The sequence below is a fragment of the Syngnathoides biaculeatus genome, chromosome 8 (genome assembly GCF_019802595.1).
Source record: "Syngnathoides biaculeatus isolate LvHL_M chromosome 8, ASM1980259v1, whole genome shotgun sequence".
Taxonomy (NCBI): domain Eukaryota; kingdom Metazoa; phylum Chordata; class Actinopteri; order Syngnathiformes; family Syngnathidae; genus Syngnathoides; species Syngnathoides biaculeatus.
Genome location: NC_084647.1, coordinates 5,041,986 through 5,060,895, shown reverse-complemented (window position 1 = coordinate 5,060,895; position 18,910 = coordinate 5,041,986). Strand labels below are relative to the sequence as shown.

Below are 18,910 nucleotides of genomic sequence, written 5' to 3'. Positions count from 1 at the left end.
GATTTTCTCCCTCCATGCCTACTATTTAAAAGCCCTAGAACTCAATGATTTGACAATGATTTGATTGCGCGTTCCTTTCGATTTGAATATTCAAAGGCAAGCGAGTTTTATAAATTTTTCGGCAAAATCCACTACATTGGCATATTCTATATGTATATTTTTAATATATTCGGGCTAGATTTTAGATTTTGATAGAAAACAAAGGTTATTTTTATTCATTTAGCCAGCTTTTGCAAGATGACAGCAGCACACCCCCTCATTAAGCACAAGGGCAACAGTGCTTCTTGTGCGCAACTTCAACACCGCATTTTGACTTTAAGAGGTGATCCCACATAGATGGACATCAGCCCGCACGTCAATTATGCGATCAGGAACATCTAGGGCTTTATTAATGAAAAAAGCTGATAAAATTGGGGCTTGGGTGGGCGTGGCAAAGGGCAGTAGCCATCTTTGGAGCCACGGGCCTTCAGCAAGTGCACAAAGTGCAGAATGAACTCCACTTGCGATGGGAGAAGCGTCCACACTCAAAGAGGTTCTGAACAGCAGTAACATTCGTGCCCTTCCTTACTTGAGCCATACAACTACTTCAAGGGGAAATTATTCAATAAAAATAAAGCCGTGTTGACTTGATCCACTGGTGTTTCATTCTGTAGCAACGCTCTTGCTGGTTTTAATGATGTGGTCCTGCCAAATAGAAAAGAAAAACAAAACAAAACAAAACGATATTTTACTATCTAATGATATTTAATATTATACTATGTCAAACTAAAATCGACAATTTCTTCAAATACAGTAAGCAAAGGGCTCATATAGAAAAGCTACCATTGCCACAAGAGCAACATTAACAGTGACTCTCCATTTAAGCAATGTTGGCATTTTGATGAAAAGTTCACCATCTGTGTTAACAGGTGTTAGTGGCTAATTATTGCCAGTAGTAGTAATGTATTGCAGGCGAAATCAAAAGGTGTTCACATATATTTTTAAAAATACTATTATGATAAGGATATTTATATGGTCATATTTTATAGTCAAATTAATTTTATTTGTTAATTTGTTGTTGTTGTTTTTATGTCTTGTACTGCTTCTCTTGTATGAATTTTCCTTTTTCGCAAATCTAATGTACAGGGGAGTACTTTTTTTAATGTGGGGACGACCTGTCTCACTCCTTAGGCGATTAAATGTTCCCCCCTGCTGGTTAAAATGAGAACTCCGTCTTCCCTGGAACCATAAATCCATCCAATTCGTTTGCAAATCATTTGCAAATGTATTATGAAAAGTTTGATTCTTTTCACCTTCCAGTCACATTTGTACAACATCTCGAATTTCCGAACATTAGCCTACTTTTGAATGAACATTTATATTTTTCTCATTAGCTTCGGATAAAAATAATGCAGCCCTATGGGGTCACAAGCCAGTGCAATCTGTAGGCCAGTGCCAAGTCCAGATAAATGCAGAGGGCTGCGTCAGGAAGGAGATGTGGCTTAAAAGTTTGTCAAACAGATATGAGCGTTCATCTAAAGAATACCATACCGGATTGGTCGTGGCCCCAGTTTACAATGCCTGCCCCCAGCATGGTTAACCTGCAGGGCGTTGGTGGGAATTCAGCTGCTGTGAGTTGAAGACATAGAAGAGGAGGAAAGTGGATTTGTAGACAAAAGAAAAAGAAGAATGCACAGAGCCTACAAGTGTGGGGACTTTGAATGTTGGGACTATGACAGGAAAAGCTCAGGAGTTGGTTGACATGATGATACAGAGAAATGTTGATAAACAGTGAAGAAAATAAGTATTTGAACACCCTGCTATATTGCAAGTTCTCCCAATTACAAATCAAAATTTTCATTGTAGGTGCATATCCACTATGAGAGAGATAATCTATAAAGAGAAATCCAGAAATCACAATGTATGATTTTTTTTAACAATTTATTTGTGATACAGCTGCAAATAAGTATTTGAATACCTGAGAAAACCAATGTTAATATTTGGTACAGTCGCCTTTGTTTGCAATTACAGAGGTCAAACTTTTCCTGTAGTTGTTCACCAGGTTTGCACACACTGCAGGAGGGATTGTGGCCCACTCCTCCAAACAGATCTTCTCTAGATTAGATAGGTTTCTGGGTTGTTGCTGAGAAACACTTATTTCAGCTCCCTCCAAAGATTTTCCATTGGGTTCAGGTCTGGAGACTGGCTAGGCAACACCAGAACGTTGATATGCTTCTTACGGAGCAACTCCTTGGTTTTCCTGGCTGTGTGCTTAGGATCATTGTCATGTTGAAAGACCCACCCACGACTGATCTTCAATGCTCTAACTGAGGGAAAGAGATTTTTCCCCAAAATCTCAAAATACATGGCCGCGGTCATCCTCTCCTTAATACAGGGCAATCGTCCTGTCCCATGTGCAGAAAAACATCCACATAGCATGATGCTACCACTCCCATGCTTCACAGTAGGGATGGTATTCTTGGGATGGAACTCATCAATCATCTTCCTCCAAACACGGTTAGTGGAATTATGACCAAATTGTTCCATTTTGGTGTCATCTGACCACAAAACTTGTGACTCCTCTGTATCATCAAAATGGTCATTGGCAAACTTAAGACGGGCCTTGACATGTGCTGCTTTAAGGAGGGGAACCTTCCATGCAATGCATGATTTCAAACCATGACGTTTTCGTGTATTACCTACAGTCACCTTGGAAACGGTTGTTCCATCTCTTTTCAGGTCATTGACCAAGTAGTCCTGGGCTGATTCCTCACCTTTCTAAGGATCATTGAGACTCTACGAGGTGATATCTTGCATGGGGCTCCACTCCGATTGAGATTGACCCTCATGTTTATCTTCTTCCATTTTCTAATGATTGCTCCGGTGGGCAGTGGACCTTTTTTCACCAAGCTGCTCCGAAACCCTTTCCAGCTGTGTGGGGTTGTCTTTGGTGTCTTTGGACAGCACTCTGGTCTTGGCCTTGTAACAAGTTTGAGTCTTACTGATTGTATGGGGTGGACAGGTGTCTTTATGCAATGACCTCACACAGGCCTCTGATTCAGGATAATACATGGAGCGGAGGTGGACTTTGAAAGGCAGACTAACAGGTATTTGAGGGTCAGAATTCTAGCTGACAGACAGGTGTTCAAATACTTATTTGCAGCTGTATCACACAAATGAATCTTTAAAAAAAAATCATACATTGTGATTTCTGGATTTTTCTTTTTAGATTATCTCTCTCACAGTGGACATGTACCTACAATGAAAATTTAGACCCCTCCATGATTTCTAAGTGGGAGAACTTGCAATATAGCAGGGTGTTCCAATGCTTATTTTCCATCCAAGAGAGCAGGTGGAAAGGCAGTAAGGCTAGAAGTTTCGACCACAGTTTAAATTATTTTACCATGGAGTAGCTGGGAAGAGAAATGGAGTAAGGGTTATTTTCAGGGAAGAGCTTGCCAAGAGGGTCTTTGAAGTGAAAATACTATCAGATTGAGTGATCAGCCTGAAATTTGAAATTAGGGTGTTATTTATAATGTGATAAGCAGCTATGCACCACAGGTAGTACAGGTATGTTACTTAGAGTTGAAATGAAAATTTTGGAAGGAACTAGATGAAGTACTTTTGACTCTCCCAGATAGAGAGAGTTGTGATTGATGCAGATTGTAATGGACATGTTGGTGAATGAAACAGGGGCAACAGAGAAGTGATGGGTAACTATGGCATCCAGGAAATGAACTTTGAGGGCCACATGGTGGTGTACTTTGCAAAAAGGATGGCAATGGCAATAGGGAACACTTAATTCCAGAAGCGGTAGGAACATAGAGTGACCTACAATAGTGGATAAAAAGCACGCAGGTGGATTATGTTTTGTGGAGACGATGCAATCTGAAGGAGGTTACTGACTATAAGATAGTGGAAGGGGAGGCTGTGGGTAGACAGGATAGGATCGTGGTGTGTAGGATGACTCTGGTGGTGAGTAGGAAGATTAAGAAGACAAAGGTAGAGCAGAGAACCATGTGCTGGAAGCTGAGAAAGGAAGAATGTTGCGCAGCCTTTCAGAAAGAGGTGAGACAGGCTCTCAATGGACAGAACGAGCTCCCGAAAGATTATACTACTACAGCCAAAGTGATCAGAGAGATGGGCAGGAGAGTACTTGTTGTGTTTTCTGGTAGGAAAAGGGAGAACGAGACTTGGTGGTTCAACCCTAAAATACACGAAGTGACACAAGGAAAGAGATTAGCGAAGAAGTGGAACACTGAGAGGACTGAGGAGAGGCGAAAGGAATACATTGAGATGCGACGTAGGGAAAAGGTAGAGGTGGAAAAGGCTAAACATGAGGCATATGACGGCATGCACATCAGGTTGGACAATTAAGAAGGAGAAAATTATATCAAGAAGTTGGCCAGACAGAGGGATAGAGATGGGAAGGATGTGCAGCAGGTAAGGGTGATCAAGGACAAACATGAAAATGTGTTGACTGGTGCTAGTAGTGTGCGAAATAGATGGAAAGAAGATTTTGAGAAGTTGATGAACGAAGAAAATGAGAGAGAAGAAAGAGTAGAAAAGACAAGTGTGATTTTCCAGGAAGTGGCAAAGATTAGTCAGGGGGAAGTTAGAAAGGCACTTCAGAGGATGAAAAATGGAAAGTCAGCTGGTCCTGACAACATACCTGTGGAGGTATGGAAACAATTTGGAGAGGTGGCTGTGGAGTTTTTGACCAACTTATTCAACACAATGTCAGAATAGTACAGTACATGTATGAGGACAGCAATACAATGGTGAGGTGTGGCGTAGGTGTGACAGAAGAAGAAGAAGTTGGAGGTGGGACTGCATCAGGGATCAGCTCTGAACCCCTTCCTGTTTGCAAAGGTAATGGATAGGCAGGCAGATGAGGTTAAACGGGAATCTCCTTGGACCATGATGTTCGCAGATGATTTTGTGAGATGCAGTGAAAGCATGGAGCAGGTGAGGAACAATTAGAAAGATGGAGAGATGCACTGGAAAGGGGAGGAATGAAGATAAGCCAAAGAAAAACATAATATTTGTGCATGAATGAGAGGGGTGTAGGGGGAAGAGTGACGCTCCAGGGAGAGGGGCTAGCGAGGGTGGACGACTTCAAATACTTGGGGTCAATAATCCAGAGCAATGGTGAGTGCTGTAAGGAAGTGAAGAAACAGATCCAAGCAGGTTGGAACAGTTGGTGGAAGGTGTCTGGTGTGTTATGTGACAGAAGAGTCTCTGCTAAGATGAGGGGCAAAGTTTATAAAACAGTGGAGAGGCCGGCCATGATGTGCAGATGAGAGACGTTCGCATTGAAGAGACAACAGGAAGCAGAACTTGAGGTGGCAGAAATGAAGATGTTGATGTCCTCGCTAGGAGTGAGCAGGATAAAAGGATTAGAAATGAGTTCATTAGAGGGACAGCAAAAGTGGGATGTTTTGGAGAAAACGGTTGAGAGAGCAGACTTCGATGGTTTGGACACAACCAGAGCCGAGTGAGTGAGTATATTGGTAGAAGCGTGCTGAGGATGGAGCTGCCAGGCAAAAGAGTGAGAGGAAGACCAAAGAGAAGATTGATGGCAGTTGTGAGGGAGGACATAAGGACAGTGGGTATTTGAGAGGAAGATGCAGGAGATAGGCTTAGATGGAAAAAGATGACACACTGTAGCTTCGCATAAAAATGCACCGCCAACAACACTGCAGCAAATACTTCTGTTTGAGGTATTTTTCTTTCATTAAGCGCCATGAAATCTAATCCTAAAAACATCAGCATTCTCCACAAATCCTGAACTTTTCTCCACTGGTCTCTTTTCAGAACTATGAAAAATCCCAATAATATAATACTATTTGATATGTTGACTAGTGTTGTAGTTTCATCGTCACATTCTGTACATAGTTATGTATTACACATTAATTCATTTACAATGCATTTAATGGTCCGAACACACCTACATACATCTTGATATGATTTGACATATATGACAATCAAAAGAAAACTGCTCATAGTAACATGCAGAAAATTAAAAAAGAAAAACAAACTGAAGATTACATTATGTTGTTCCCTTGAATCAATCACTAAAAACAGTTGGCAAAGTCAGTTGAAGATTTTTTAGGAAGAATAAGCAACTAATAACAATAATAATTTTTTTTAATTGTTTTAGCAGCAGTTTGGATCAGCTGGTAAAGCGTTGGCCTCACAGTGCTGAGGACCAGTGTTCAATCCCAGCCCTGTCTGTGTGGAGTTTGCATGTTCTCCCCATGCCTGTGTGGGTTTTCTCCAGGGACTCCAGTCTCCTTCCGAATCCCAAAAACATGCAACATTAATTGGACATTCTAAATTGCCCCTAGATGTGATTGTGACTGTTTGTCTCTATGTGCCCTGCGATTGGCTGGCAACCAGTTCAGGGTGTACGCCGCCTCCTGGCCATTTGACAGCACCAGCACTCCCCATGAACCTCGTGAGGATAAGCGGCAAAGAAAATAGAAGGATGGATTATTATATTATTATTGCTTCAATAAGGAAATATTGTAAAGGTTTCATGATGGTGGACAATTGGGTCAAAGTGGTGCTGTATTTCTGATTTGGAGCTTTAACTTTTAATCTTGTGCTGAAAATCCTTCACAACAAACATTGTTTTTTTTGACATGACAAAAATCCAACCAGCCCAGATTAAGCGAGGCATCTTGTTTGTAGGCATTTTATTTTGTGAAGACTTCAATTGGGGGGCAAGTAACCGTTGGGTTTATCAACACCAACTGAGATAAGGTCCATCCACTCTTCCCTGTGATCTGCATCCAATACAAAAACTCAGACATATGAGTAAGTCAGTAAGCCCTTCTGAGCTCGAACGGTGACCAGGAGCTCACACCATCCTCCTTATCCCAGGAAGCGTGAGCCTCCACATTGAGAGGGAGACTGCTGTGACTTTCAGCTGCCTCCTCAATCGCAATTTTGGATATCAAGTCGCTGTTCATGTAGGGAGGACAAGGGAAGGAGGAGGGTGGGGCTGAGTAGGAGTTGCTTGAGGTTAAAAGGTGGTAGTGAGGATCCTCAAGCGAGTGCAACATATAGGACTGGCTGCTGGAACCCAGGCCCATGGATGAGCCTTGGCCTGGCTGGTTTGGGCTTCCCTGGGATTCTGGACTGGCCATGGACGATGGTACGCTGACAGAAACCAAGTTGTCTGGACAGAGAGCATCCACCTGAGGAACCGGCTCTGGAACTGACTGCTCCCAACCATCTCTCTGAGGATGAGAAAACAAAATAAAGACCAATATTTCTCTTCAAGGTAAACCAACTGTTGAGTGCTTTTGGTTTCGTGAAGTTATTCCGAAAGTGAGGAACAAATGTCACTAATGGTCTGCGAATCATTTAATTCATTGTTCAAATTTTGCCCACAGGCTTCAACTGAAAAAAATTATGCTGAACAATACTTTTGTTAAGTACATTTAGTTTGTCATCAACTTTAAATTGCAAATAATTAGTATTCACTCATTTTAAAATGTTAAAAACACTTATTTAGGTATAAGTTTTATTTAACTTTAATGTGCAAAAGGAGGCAGCATGGTGGTGCAACTGAAGAGCATTTGACTCACACTTCTGAGGACCGGGGTTCAAATCCCGAACTCCCCCTCTGTGGAGTTTGCATGTTCTATCCGTGCCTGTGTGGGTTTTCTCTGGGCACTCCGGTTTCCTCCCACATCCCCAAAACATGCATTAATTTGAGACTCTAAATTGCCCCAAGATGTGATTGTGAGTGCGACTGTTGTCTGTCTCCATCTTCCCTGTGATTGGCTGGCAACCAGTTCAGGGTGTACTCTGCCTCCTGCCTGATGACAGCTGGGAGAGACCCCAGCACTCCCACAACACAAAATTTTTCAGATTGTTTGGTTGGCCACAAATGTAACTTACTTTATTTTGAATGTTTCTTTATGCTTTCTCCTTTATTCATTTAATTTATTTAATTCTATTTTTTAATTGTTGTTACATTTTTGTGGCTTCTTTTTATTTGGTCAATTTTCCATCTGCCATGAAGATTTCGTGACCCATTTGGTGCTATCAAGTGGAAGCCCACCTCCTGCTTAATCGTACGTTGTACAGTGAATTAATCTCCTTGTGTCACGTAATGAGAAATGTATGTGGTCTTTGCCGAATGTTTACAAAATAAACCATTTTGTAATAAAAAAAAAATGGACCAGGGAGAGCCTAAAATGATTCATTCGTTCTTTGAGCATGTTTATCCTAATACAATTGGGAATCAGAGAATGTCAACTCCAAGATGTTTCTATTTACTGCTTATCCTCACTAGGGTCACAGTCGTGTTGGAGCCTATCCCAGCTGACTCTGGGCAAGAGGCAAACTACAACTTGAACTGGTCACCAGCCAATTACACATTGAACAACTATTCCCACTCACATTCACACAGGCAATTTAGAGTCTTCAATCAACAACCGTCAGAGAGGTTGGCTTCGGTCCCCGAACTGGTGACAACTAATAGAGGATAATTCGACCTGCAAGACCATACAATAAATAAATCCTGCTGAATTTGGACCGAATGTTGTGAATACTTGACGTGGGACGCCCAAGCCTTGTCCTATACTAGTCAATGTCAAGCAGTTTGAGGGTGACGGAGCCCTGTCCTGCACTTAAATTCCGTGTGTAAATAGCTTTTGCTCCTAAAATTCCCAAAACACCCTGAGGGTGACGGAGCCCTGTCGCGCACTTAAATTCTGTGTGTAAATAGCTTTTGCTCCACCTGAGGATGACGGAGCCCTGTCACGCATTTAAATTCCGTGTGTAAATAGCTTTTGCTCCTAAAATTCCCAAAACATCCTGAGGGTGACCGAGCTCTGCCGCACACTTAAATTCCGTGTGTAAATAGCGTTGTAATAAATTCCATAAAATCCCCTATTCCCGTATGCAAGAGAAAATTGAGTGAAAGTAGTGGTATACTCAGTTGTAAATTTAAGTTGTAAACTTAACACACCACTGTGAAAAATAAAGGCAATAATTCTCTTTAAAGTGACTTAAATGGGAAAAAAATAATAGTAAGGAAAAACTTAGAGACACACTGCAGTGTAAAGATTGGAAATATGCCGGAAAAAATTAATCCAACACAAAATTAATATTTCTATAAATGGATATCAACACAATTTCACTGGTCAGTTAAATTGCCAGAAAATAGCGACCTTGCAAGAGTATATAATAAAATGAGTAATAATAAGTAGTAATAAAGAGATATATAGAATATTGGAAGAAAATAGCATGAGAGAGCGATGAGAATGTTGAGAGAAAGAAAATTAAATGATATTTCACAGAAAAGACGAAAAAGGACTGACATCAGGACAATAAAGGAAAGTTGAAAATTAAGAACAGAGAGGTGAGTGCACGTGCCTCTCTACCCCCAACTGCCTGTCAAAATGTCAACTTCATGGTTTATTTAAATATGTAGCAATAGCGTCCTGTGATAAGGAAACGTCAAAGACAGTGGCTCTTTTAAAGCATCTGGCTGAGGACGGGCACAAAGCAAAAAGAAACTCCAAATTTGCCAATAACAGGTTAAACATTTTACAAACTCGAAAGCCACAAACTATTGAACAATTTTTGATTTTTGGGACTGACAAATTAATTCTGAATTTGGGTACCAGATTAGCCAAATTAACAACTCCATTATACAAAATGATGCAATAAGGAAGACTTAAAAATGACATGATTGTTGAAATGGAACGCGGAAGCGAAATATGCATTTTGCAACTTAAAGCAAGCATTGGTGACAAGAGCGGTCTTGATTTTGTCAAATTGTGATAAGATTATGACTTTCAAAGGTCACTTTATGAGTTAATAGAAATAAGTGCATTAACTGTTTTTTTTTTCATCTTCTGCGAAACATGACATTTCTATCAAAATAGAAAGATGTAGAACTCTTCATCCAGTAAAGGTTGCCATTTCCGGGAGATGGAACAAAACATGATTGTCAAAAATTGGGAAAGAAAGAATTTTTAAAAAATAAATATAGCAGATGTGACATGAAAGACCAGCCATTACTAATAGGGAATGTTGGGTTCGTATTTGGGAAAACCAAATCAGAATATGCTGTAGCATTTTCTGCAAAAACAGCACAACTCACACTAACTGAGGCATGTAAACTAATGAAAGAAAAATGTAACGATTTATACAGACAAGAATATGCATTTGCAACGGTTCATATTTTTCCTCAATACTGAAAAAAAAAAAGAAAACGGAGATAATTTCATCCACAGGCAATGTATGCAAAATTGTTAGTTCAATTACTAAATGAAACAACTGCAAAAAACTGTTGCTGTATCCAAATGTGTCACACAGACATCAAACAAAAAATATGAATTCATTGGGAAATGCTTTGCTGATAAAATAATCAAAGAAGATGCATGGGAAGAAAAAAGAAAAAAAAAAGAAAAAAAACTCAAATTATGACGTTGATACAACTACAAATCTAGAATTTAATACATTACGAGAAACTCAGCGAAGAATCAAAAAATGGAACAGGATGTATGAAGACAAAAAATCCAAAACAATATCTATGTATGACCAAACAATAAACCAGTTGCATCAAATTAACCAGTCTAAATTGAGTCATGAGCTAACGCATGTCTCAGCAGGAGGGATACTGGGAGGACAGGTAACATTAATATTATACTAAAAAAAACCAAAATTAAAATAAACATTCTTCAAATTGTCCACATGAACTTTATTGAATTAAACCAAAGTGAGATTTATTAATCAAAATGTATGTTTATCGTACATTTGCTGCAATAAAGAGAATGCTTCTGCTTGCAAAGAACGCTTTGCTTAGCACATATGTCATTATGATACATATTTCTTAGTTTACATATCGTAACTTTCCAACAACATGCAGACACACGGTCACAAAAACACGTTTTTGCTCACCCCCACCCTTTAGATTTGTCACCGTTGGTAGGGACCTCCTAAATCTAATAAAGAGAGGTTTCAAGGAAGACTGCTTTAGAACATTCAAGAATTGTACCTGACTCTTCTTCGTTCTCTTTGAGCTCAAGTAACAGAAAACACCTATTCTCTCCTTATTACTTCAAATTGAATTTACCTGACACAATATGAAAAAAAAGTATTAATAGATGCATTGTCAAAATGGGTAGAACTCTTTCCAACAGAGCATCCCGACTTATCGACATCAGCAGGATATCACATTGGTGGAAGCAGGAGACTGGATCCTGGTGAGGAGCAAAAACAAGCACTGGAATTTTCCCAAGTGGTAATGTCCATTTCAGGTTTTGTTGAACACTCACAGCTGTAAAAATTAGGTTGACTTGGATTCATTTGGCACATTCCAGAAAGGTAATTTCAGTCTAGGATCCGATTGGGGAGGTGAGCTAAAGACTGGTTAACAAGCTGAGTGGAGATTTATAATATCTCAAAATAGCTTGACGGCCAGTGAAAAAATTAAAAGACACTGAACCTATAGGGATACTTAGATGAAATACCTACCCTAAAGTGGTTGGGTCCCTAAATGGGATGCTGTGGAGTGGTCGTAACCATCATAACATTCTTGCTGCTTTTGAGATATCTGTATGGTGTTGTAATGTTGTCATGCCATGCACGAAAAACCTACGGCAATCCAAAACCTAAATGATCCAGAAATTAGTTCCCACGCGTGCGATGATGATCCAAAATTTATTTTATAATAATCCCATGGTCAAGTCCGACAGATAGGGGAACAAGGAGCAGTGTTTAGTCAAATTAAGTGGTCTATGATGAATAATCTGAATGCACACGAGTTCGGACACTTTGGTGACGGATGAAAATAATGAAGGAGCAAATCCATGTTGGGGCTTTTTCCTCTGGGTCTACATCTCTGGTAATCCACGCTTCACTTTGATGCTTTGTGAAAAGTACAGAGGTAACAGCTAGCACCCTTTCTCCTCGAGCAACATTAGAAAAGGTAAGGGTGATCCAAATGCTAAAGGTTGATGAGTGGTTTCATGTAATAACAGTCACGGGACAAAATAATAATAGTCTTCTTATGGTGGAACAAGCAGCAACAGCTTTATCAAAAGATTGTGTCATTTGCATTGGTGCCAGACCATGTTTACAGATTATACCAGCGCTATTACCAGATAATTGCACCTTGGAAGTTATGAGTAAAACAGTACCTGATAATTAATGCAAAAATTGGGATTCTGTATATCGATTGACTTTTTTTGAAAAATGAAAAACATTGTTTTCTGATTCTCACCGGGTATTTCACTTGCGTCCATTTACGAGGAACCAGAAACAAATTGGGAAATTTATCAGTAATGATGTGTAAAATCATTTTGGTGATAGAGACTTCATTGAAGCCATTGTCACATAGTGACATCTGGTAGTGGTAAGGAGATAACGGGCTTTTTAATAAATTACCCAAGAATGTAACATTATTGTACTTTATTCATCCTATGTCTGTTATTGAATTAACTTCTACTGTACAGGCAATTTCATTTGAACAATGGCATAGAAGAGAGCAGCTGAATGGCAATTATAAAACGACCCAACATCTGCGCATTGGTGTTCCCGTGGTGTTCCGAGTGTAAAGTGGCTGACCAAGTGGCAACTGGATTTGAATCTTTCGTGTGTTGGTGGTGTGCAACCAACAAGAACGTGGAGAGAATACACTACATCCACCACAATGTCAAAATTGGGAAATTGGACTCAAAAGTGTTTTTTGAGGCTGTGCATGGACAACTTGGAGCCACTTAATGCCATTTCAAAACTAAATAGCCATGGACATGCGCCTGGCTGAAAAAAGGTTTGGGGAGCGATCCTTCTTCATCCTGAACCGTATGGCTGGTGATAGTGGTCTGACAAAGGCCTTAGGGTCCTTGACGGTAAGGTGAATGAGCACTCTGGTAAGGTGAATGAGCACTCTGGTGTTGACACCTCCATGTAGGACAAATGGATGAGTGTGTTTGGCAAATAAAAAGCACTCGTCTCATCTATTTCAATTCCATTGTGGTTTTCGCAGCTAATTTGACTTTGTGTGGTTGTTGCTGTATTCTTTGTCTGCAAACTGAATTATTGCCACAGCAATCTCACCCATGGAGAACAAAATGGCGTAGATTTATCCTTTGATGGTGATAAATTATGAGTGAGTATTCTGGCTGACCTGCCCGATTTTGTTTCTAGATATGTTATGTTATGACAATGCATAAACAACCATTTTTCCTCTGAGTGTATCAAAGTAGTCGATGATGTGATGTGAGAATTTAAGCAAATTTTCGATAAACAGGAGGGAAATGTTGGATTAATTGGATATAAAGTTTTCTCATATTTGCTTTCTTGGGTTTTAAATGCTGATGTGATGCAATGCAATCGAGAGGCACATTGGGTGCCATGGAAACTTTGCTATGATGGACTTAACAATGTGATGGAATCAATTTACATTGGGTGCCGTGGAAACACCAGACAGTGATGCAGAAGACAACAAAGACTGACGATATCCAGAGGATTGTGAAGACATCGCAAAGACTCACATGGACTATTTTTGTCACGGGTGCTTTTTTGGCACAATTTGCTTTGTGTGATGCGGACCACGATAAGGAATAAAAAAGTGGAGACACGGAGATGTGATTAGAGTGGGTTGAAGATTGTGAAAGAGACACATCTCACGTTCTCCTCGCGAGCTAGAAGTTCCTCTTGTCTTCCTTCCTTGATAATTTTACTTTAAATGTCCTAGACAACCTGACAATGGGAAGAGAAATGGAGTAGGGGTTATTTTAAAGGAAGAGCTGGCTAAGACTGTCTTGGAGGTGAAAAGAGTATCAGATTGTGTGATGAGGCTGAAATTTGAAATTGAGGGAACTGTGTACAATGTGATTAGTGGCTATGCCCCACAGTTAGGATATGACCTCGAATTCAAAGAAAAATTCTTTAAGGAAATAGATGAAGTAGTCCTGAGCATCTCAGAGAGAGAGAGAGAGAGAGAGAGAGAGAGAGAGAGAGAGAGAGAGAGAAGAGAGAGAGAAGAGAGAGAGAGAGAGAGAGAGAGAGAGAGAGACAGAGAGAGAGAGTTGTGATTGGTGCAGATTTCACTAGACATGTTGGTGAAGGAAACAGGGGCGATGAAGAAGCAATGGGTAAGTGTGGCATTTAGCAAACGAACTTTGAGGGTCAGATGGTGGTTAACTTCGCAAAAAGGATGGAATTGGCAGTGGTGAACACTTATTTCCAGAAGAGACAGAAACATAGAATGACCAAGAGCGAAGGTACAAGCACATAGGTGGATTATATTTTGTGCAGATGATGTAATCTGAAGTAGGTTACTGATTGTAAGGTAGCGGTGGGGGAGAGTGTAGCTCGACAGCAGAGGATAGTGGTGTGGAGGATGACTCTGGTAGTGGGTAAGAAGATTAAGAAGACTAAGGTAGAGCAAAGAATCAGGTGGTGGAAGTTGAGAAAGGAAGAATGTTGTGTGGCCTCTTGGAAAGAGGTGAGACAGGCTCGAGATGGACAGGAAGAGCTCCCGGAAGACTGGAATACTATTGTCAAGGTACTCAAAGAGGAAGGCAGGAGAGTACTTGGGGTGCCTTCTGGTAGGAAAGGGGAGAAGGAGACTTCGTGGTGGAACCCCAAAATACAGGGAGTCATACAAGGAAAGAGATTAGCGAAGAAGAAGTGGGACACTGAGAGGACTGAGGAGAAGCGAAAGGAGTACATCGAGATGGGACGTAGGGCAAAGGTAGAGGTGCCAAAGCCTAGACAAGATGCATATGATGACATGGTTACCAGGTTGGACACAAAAGAAAGAGAAAAGAATCTCTACAGGTTGGCCAGACAGAGGGATAGAGATGGGAAGGATGTGCAGCAGGTAAGGGTGATTAATGATAGAGATGGAAATGTGTTGACTGGTGCCACTAGTGTGCTAAATAGATGGAAAGAATACTTTGAGAAGTTGATGAATGAAGAAAATGAGAGAGAAGGAAGAGTTGAAGAGGCAAGTGTGAAGGACCAGGAAGTTGCAATGATTAGTGAGGGGAAGTTAGAAAGGCATTGAACAGAATAAAAAAATGGAAAGACAGTTGGTCCTGATTACAAACAAGTGCAGGTATGGAAGCAATTTGGAGAGCTGGCTGTGGAGTTTTTGACCAACTTATTCAACCGAATACTAGCGGGAGAGAAGGTGCCAGAAGAATGGAGGAAAAGTGTGCTAGTTCCCATTTTTAAGAAGAAAGGTTATGTTCAGAGCTGTGGAATCTATAGAGGAATAAAGATGATGAGCCACACAATGAAGTTATGGGAAAGAGTAGTGGAGGATAGACTTAGGACAGAAGTAAGTATCTGCGAGCAACAGTATGGTTTCACGCCTTGAAAGATTACCACAGATGCATTATTTGCCATTAGGATGCTCATGGAAAAGTACAGAGAAGGTCAGAAGGAGCTACATTGTGTCTTTGTAGACCGAGAGAAAGCCCATCAAAGAGTACCAGGTTAGAAATATGTTAGAATAGGACAGGACATGTATGAGAGCAGCAGAACAGAGATGAGATGTGCCGTAGGTGTGTCAGAAGAATTTAAGGTGGAAGTGGGACTGCATCAGGGATCCGCGCTGAGCCCCTTCCTGTTTGCGGTAGTAATGGATAGACTGACAGATGATGTGAGACTGGAATCCCCTTGGACCATGGTATTTGCAGATGATATTGTGATCTGTAGTGAAAGTAGGTAGCAGGCGAGGAACAATTAGAATGATGGAGGCACGCACTGGAAAGGAGAGGAATGAAGATTAGCTGAAGTAAAACACAGTGTATGTGCATGAATGAAAGGGGCGGTGGGAGTGAAGCTCCAGGGAGAAGAGATAGCGAAGGTGGACGACTTCAAATACTTGGGGTCAACAATACAGAGCAATGGAGAGTGTGGTAAGGAAGTGAAGAAACGGGTCCAAGTGGGGCGGAACAGTTGGCGGAAGGTTTCTGGTGTTCTATGTGACAGAAGAGTCTCCGCTTGGATGAAGGGCAAAGTTTATTATCATCGGCAGTGCGGACGTCATTGAACCGGAGTAGATTTTTCACAATGCTCTCGACCTGTTGTGCTCTTGGTTGTCACAATAGACAAGACAGTTCTTCAAAGATATCATTCTATAGAATACCAGCTGAAATGACCAGAAAAGATTGATGGATTGCCGGTCAAACAAAACTGCTCGTCAGTACAGGAGTCGTTGAACCAGAGCTGATTTTTCACAATGCCCAAGACCTCTTGTGCTGTTGGTTGTTAAAATAGACGTGACAGTTTTTCAAATATATCATTCTAAAGAATACCATCTGAAAAGACCAAAAAAGGTCGATGGGTTTTGGCAATTAAACGGGATGAATAGTGCCCAACGAAACAGACATGCCCGTGTAGCGATCATATTATTCAAGGTAGGAATTATGCTTTTTAAATTTCAAATTATGCAGAAGTAGTTATAACACAGAGTTGACTCATTTGAGAACAATGTGTATTTAAAAAACATAATAAATGGTTAACAGGTGGCAGCAATACGCTTCCGTGTACGGAGGAGACAACTGCCTGTGCTAATTTTTTTTTTCCAATCATAGTTAATGAACGCGAGTTTGTGTAAAACCAGGGGTCATTTATTTAAATATTGGTATTTGTACTGAAAACATTTGAGTGGCCCCTCCTCGAGCTGTCACCTTATCATGGTGCAGGGGTTTGGGTGTCCCGATGATCCTAGGAGCTCAGTTGTTTGGGGCTTCATGTCCCTGGCAGGGTCACCCATGTCAAAAAGGTCTGAGGTGAGGCACCAGACAAAATACGACTCCAAAACCCCGATGACGAGTACAAAAATTGGATCTTGATTTTCCTTGCCCGGACGCCGGTCACCAGGGCCCTCCCATCTAGAGCCAGGGCTGGAGGTGGGCCTCATAGGCGAGCGCCTGGTGGCCGGGCCTGGACTCATGGGGCTTTCCCGGGCACAGCCCGAAAGGGTAACGTGGGTCCCCCTTTCCATGGGCTCACCACCTATGAGAGGGGCCAGAGGGGTTGGGTGTGATGTGGCTGGGCAAACCTTGGCGATCCAATCCCCGGGTACAGAAACTAGCTTGAGGGAAATGGAATGTCACCTCAGATATAGTTGGACTTGCCTCGACACACCACTTGGGGTCTGGCACCACTCCTCTTGAAAGGGGTTGGACTTTGTTCCACTTTGGACTTGCCCTTGGAGAGAGACGCCAAGCAGGAGTGGGTATACTAATTGGACATAATTCCTTAATTTGGAAAATTATCTGGAGATAAAATTAATTACACTCAAAGCATAGTAGTTTCTTTCAACTCGGCTTGAGAACTCTCTTTGTCGCGGTTCCGTTCAAAATTACTATGGGTCCAAAGAAATACCTAGCTGTAAGTGTCACAGCAAACTCAAGATTTATTCATCATAATTTCAAAAAATGTCTCAGGAAATACTAAGGATTTTTTTCCCCTCTGTTATACCCTACCGCTATCTCATGCTGGATGTGAAGATGTGAATTCAGTGAAGATGGTTGTTCTTGCTAAAATGTAATATTTATTTCACTTCGTCACAATTTTCCTTCCCAAATCATTCTTTACACAATGTGATAGACATATCAGTATGTTTATCTGGAACAAAAACTATGAAAGGCAGTTCTTGAGAGAGGAAGAGCGTCTAGCGGCTTGGCCTATCTAATTTCCTGTAGTATTACTAGTGGGCCTTGAATGTAGACAAATTAGTTGACTGGTATAGAACCTCTTTGAGTGGGTCTGGGCTCTTATGGAACCATTTTCCCACTGTTAGGCCTCTAGCTTCACTATTTATGTGCTCCTCTATATCTGGCTGTAATTTACACACCAACAATCCAATTGTAAGAGTAAGCCTGTGAATACAGATCGTGCACCTATGTCACAAAATCACGTGATTTTTGTTCACGTTACCATATTGCCAAACAAACAAAGCATTATTGAAAGTTAATTCCATTGAGACGAAACGAAAATATGTGTTACAGCATGACATCCAGAGTTTTGTCCAATATCGTTAAACATTTAGAAGGTGATAATAAACAAAAGACTGTGGAAAAATTAGAGAAAATGTTATTATAAACTTTATGGATAAGGCCACCCAAGTTACACCGCGCACGTCCACTTTGGATCGTAAAGCAAGTTTGAGTGGTGCAATTGCTAAAGAAGAGGTGACAGTGGACAGCACTGTCTTGTGCCTCTTTGAAGGATAAAATATTGTGAGTTAAATTTGCCGTGGTCTGGGCCGAGGTATATAGTGTCTCAATCCAATCAAAGAATGAAATTAAATCCAAATCCAAGTTTATTCAATGTACAGTATGTATTCAAACCAGTCAAAGGGTTTACAATATACGTCCAACGAAATTTGAATCTCATGTGAGTTCAGATTTTGAAAAGGATACATTGCATAAAAAGATGACGAAGATAACGACTGCCTCCTGTTGTTGAAGCCCATTTGAATGTATAATTTTGGGACCACTGTCTCCTATCGCACTGAAATCATTTTTGTTAGTACTGTATCTTATAATTGCGAGTGCATAAACTCATAGGACAGCAGGATTTGAAATTTGTGGAATCTTTGCTTTTTTATATGAATCACAGAAATAGCCGCCTGTGTCATTAACAAGGGATGTTTCCTTTGTTCAGATGTGTCAGAGTAAACTTAATTCAAAATAAGCAGGAATTTGGTAGAAAATACTTTGAACTCCGTACTTCACTGTTTTGAGCACCTGGACGATTTGGCTGTGCATGCTCCATAATACTTTCTGTGAGCCCCAACAGGAGTGCAGGGGGTAAGTTAGCTTTGTTGCGACTTTCCATGTTCCCCGGGAAAAAAAAATACCGGTACTTTTAAAAACAAGTCACACTCATGAAAATTACTTAGATAGTGTCACTTGTTGTAATATTAATTGGG

At 40.8% G+C, this 18,910-nt stretch overlaps 1 protein-coding gene across 1 annotated transcript in view; it reads right to left on the bottom strand.

Moving 5' to 3' along the window:
• Positions 1-6,806: 6,806 nt before the first annotated feature.
• pou2af2 (POU class 2 homeobox associating factor 2) overlaps positions 6,807-18,910 on the bottom strand; it is a 29,638-nt gene continuing 17,534 nt past the window's right edge. Inside the window, 1 exon segment of the mRNA XM_061828333.1 lies at positions 6,807-7,226. Coding sequence (XP_061684317.1) covers positions 6,807-7,226 — 420 coding nt within the window.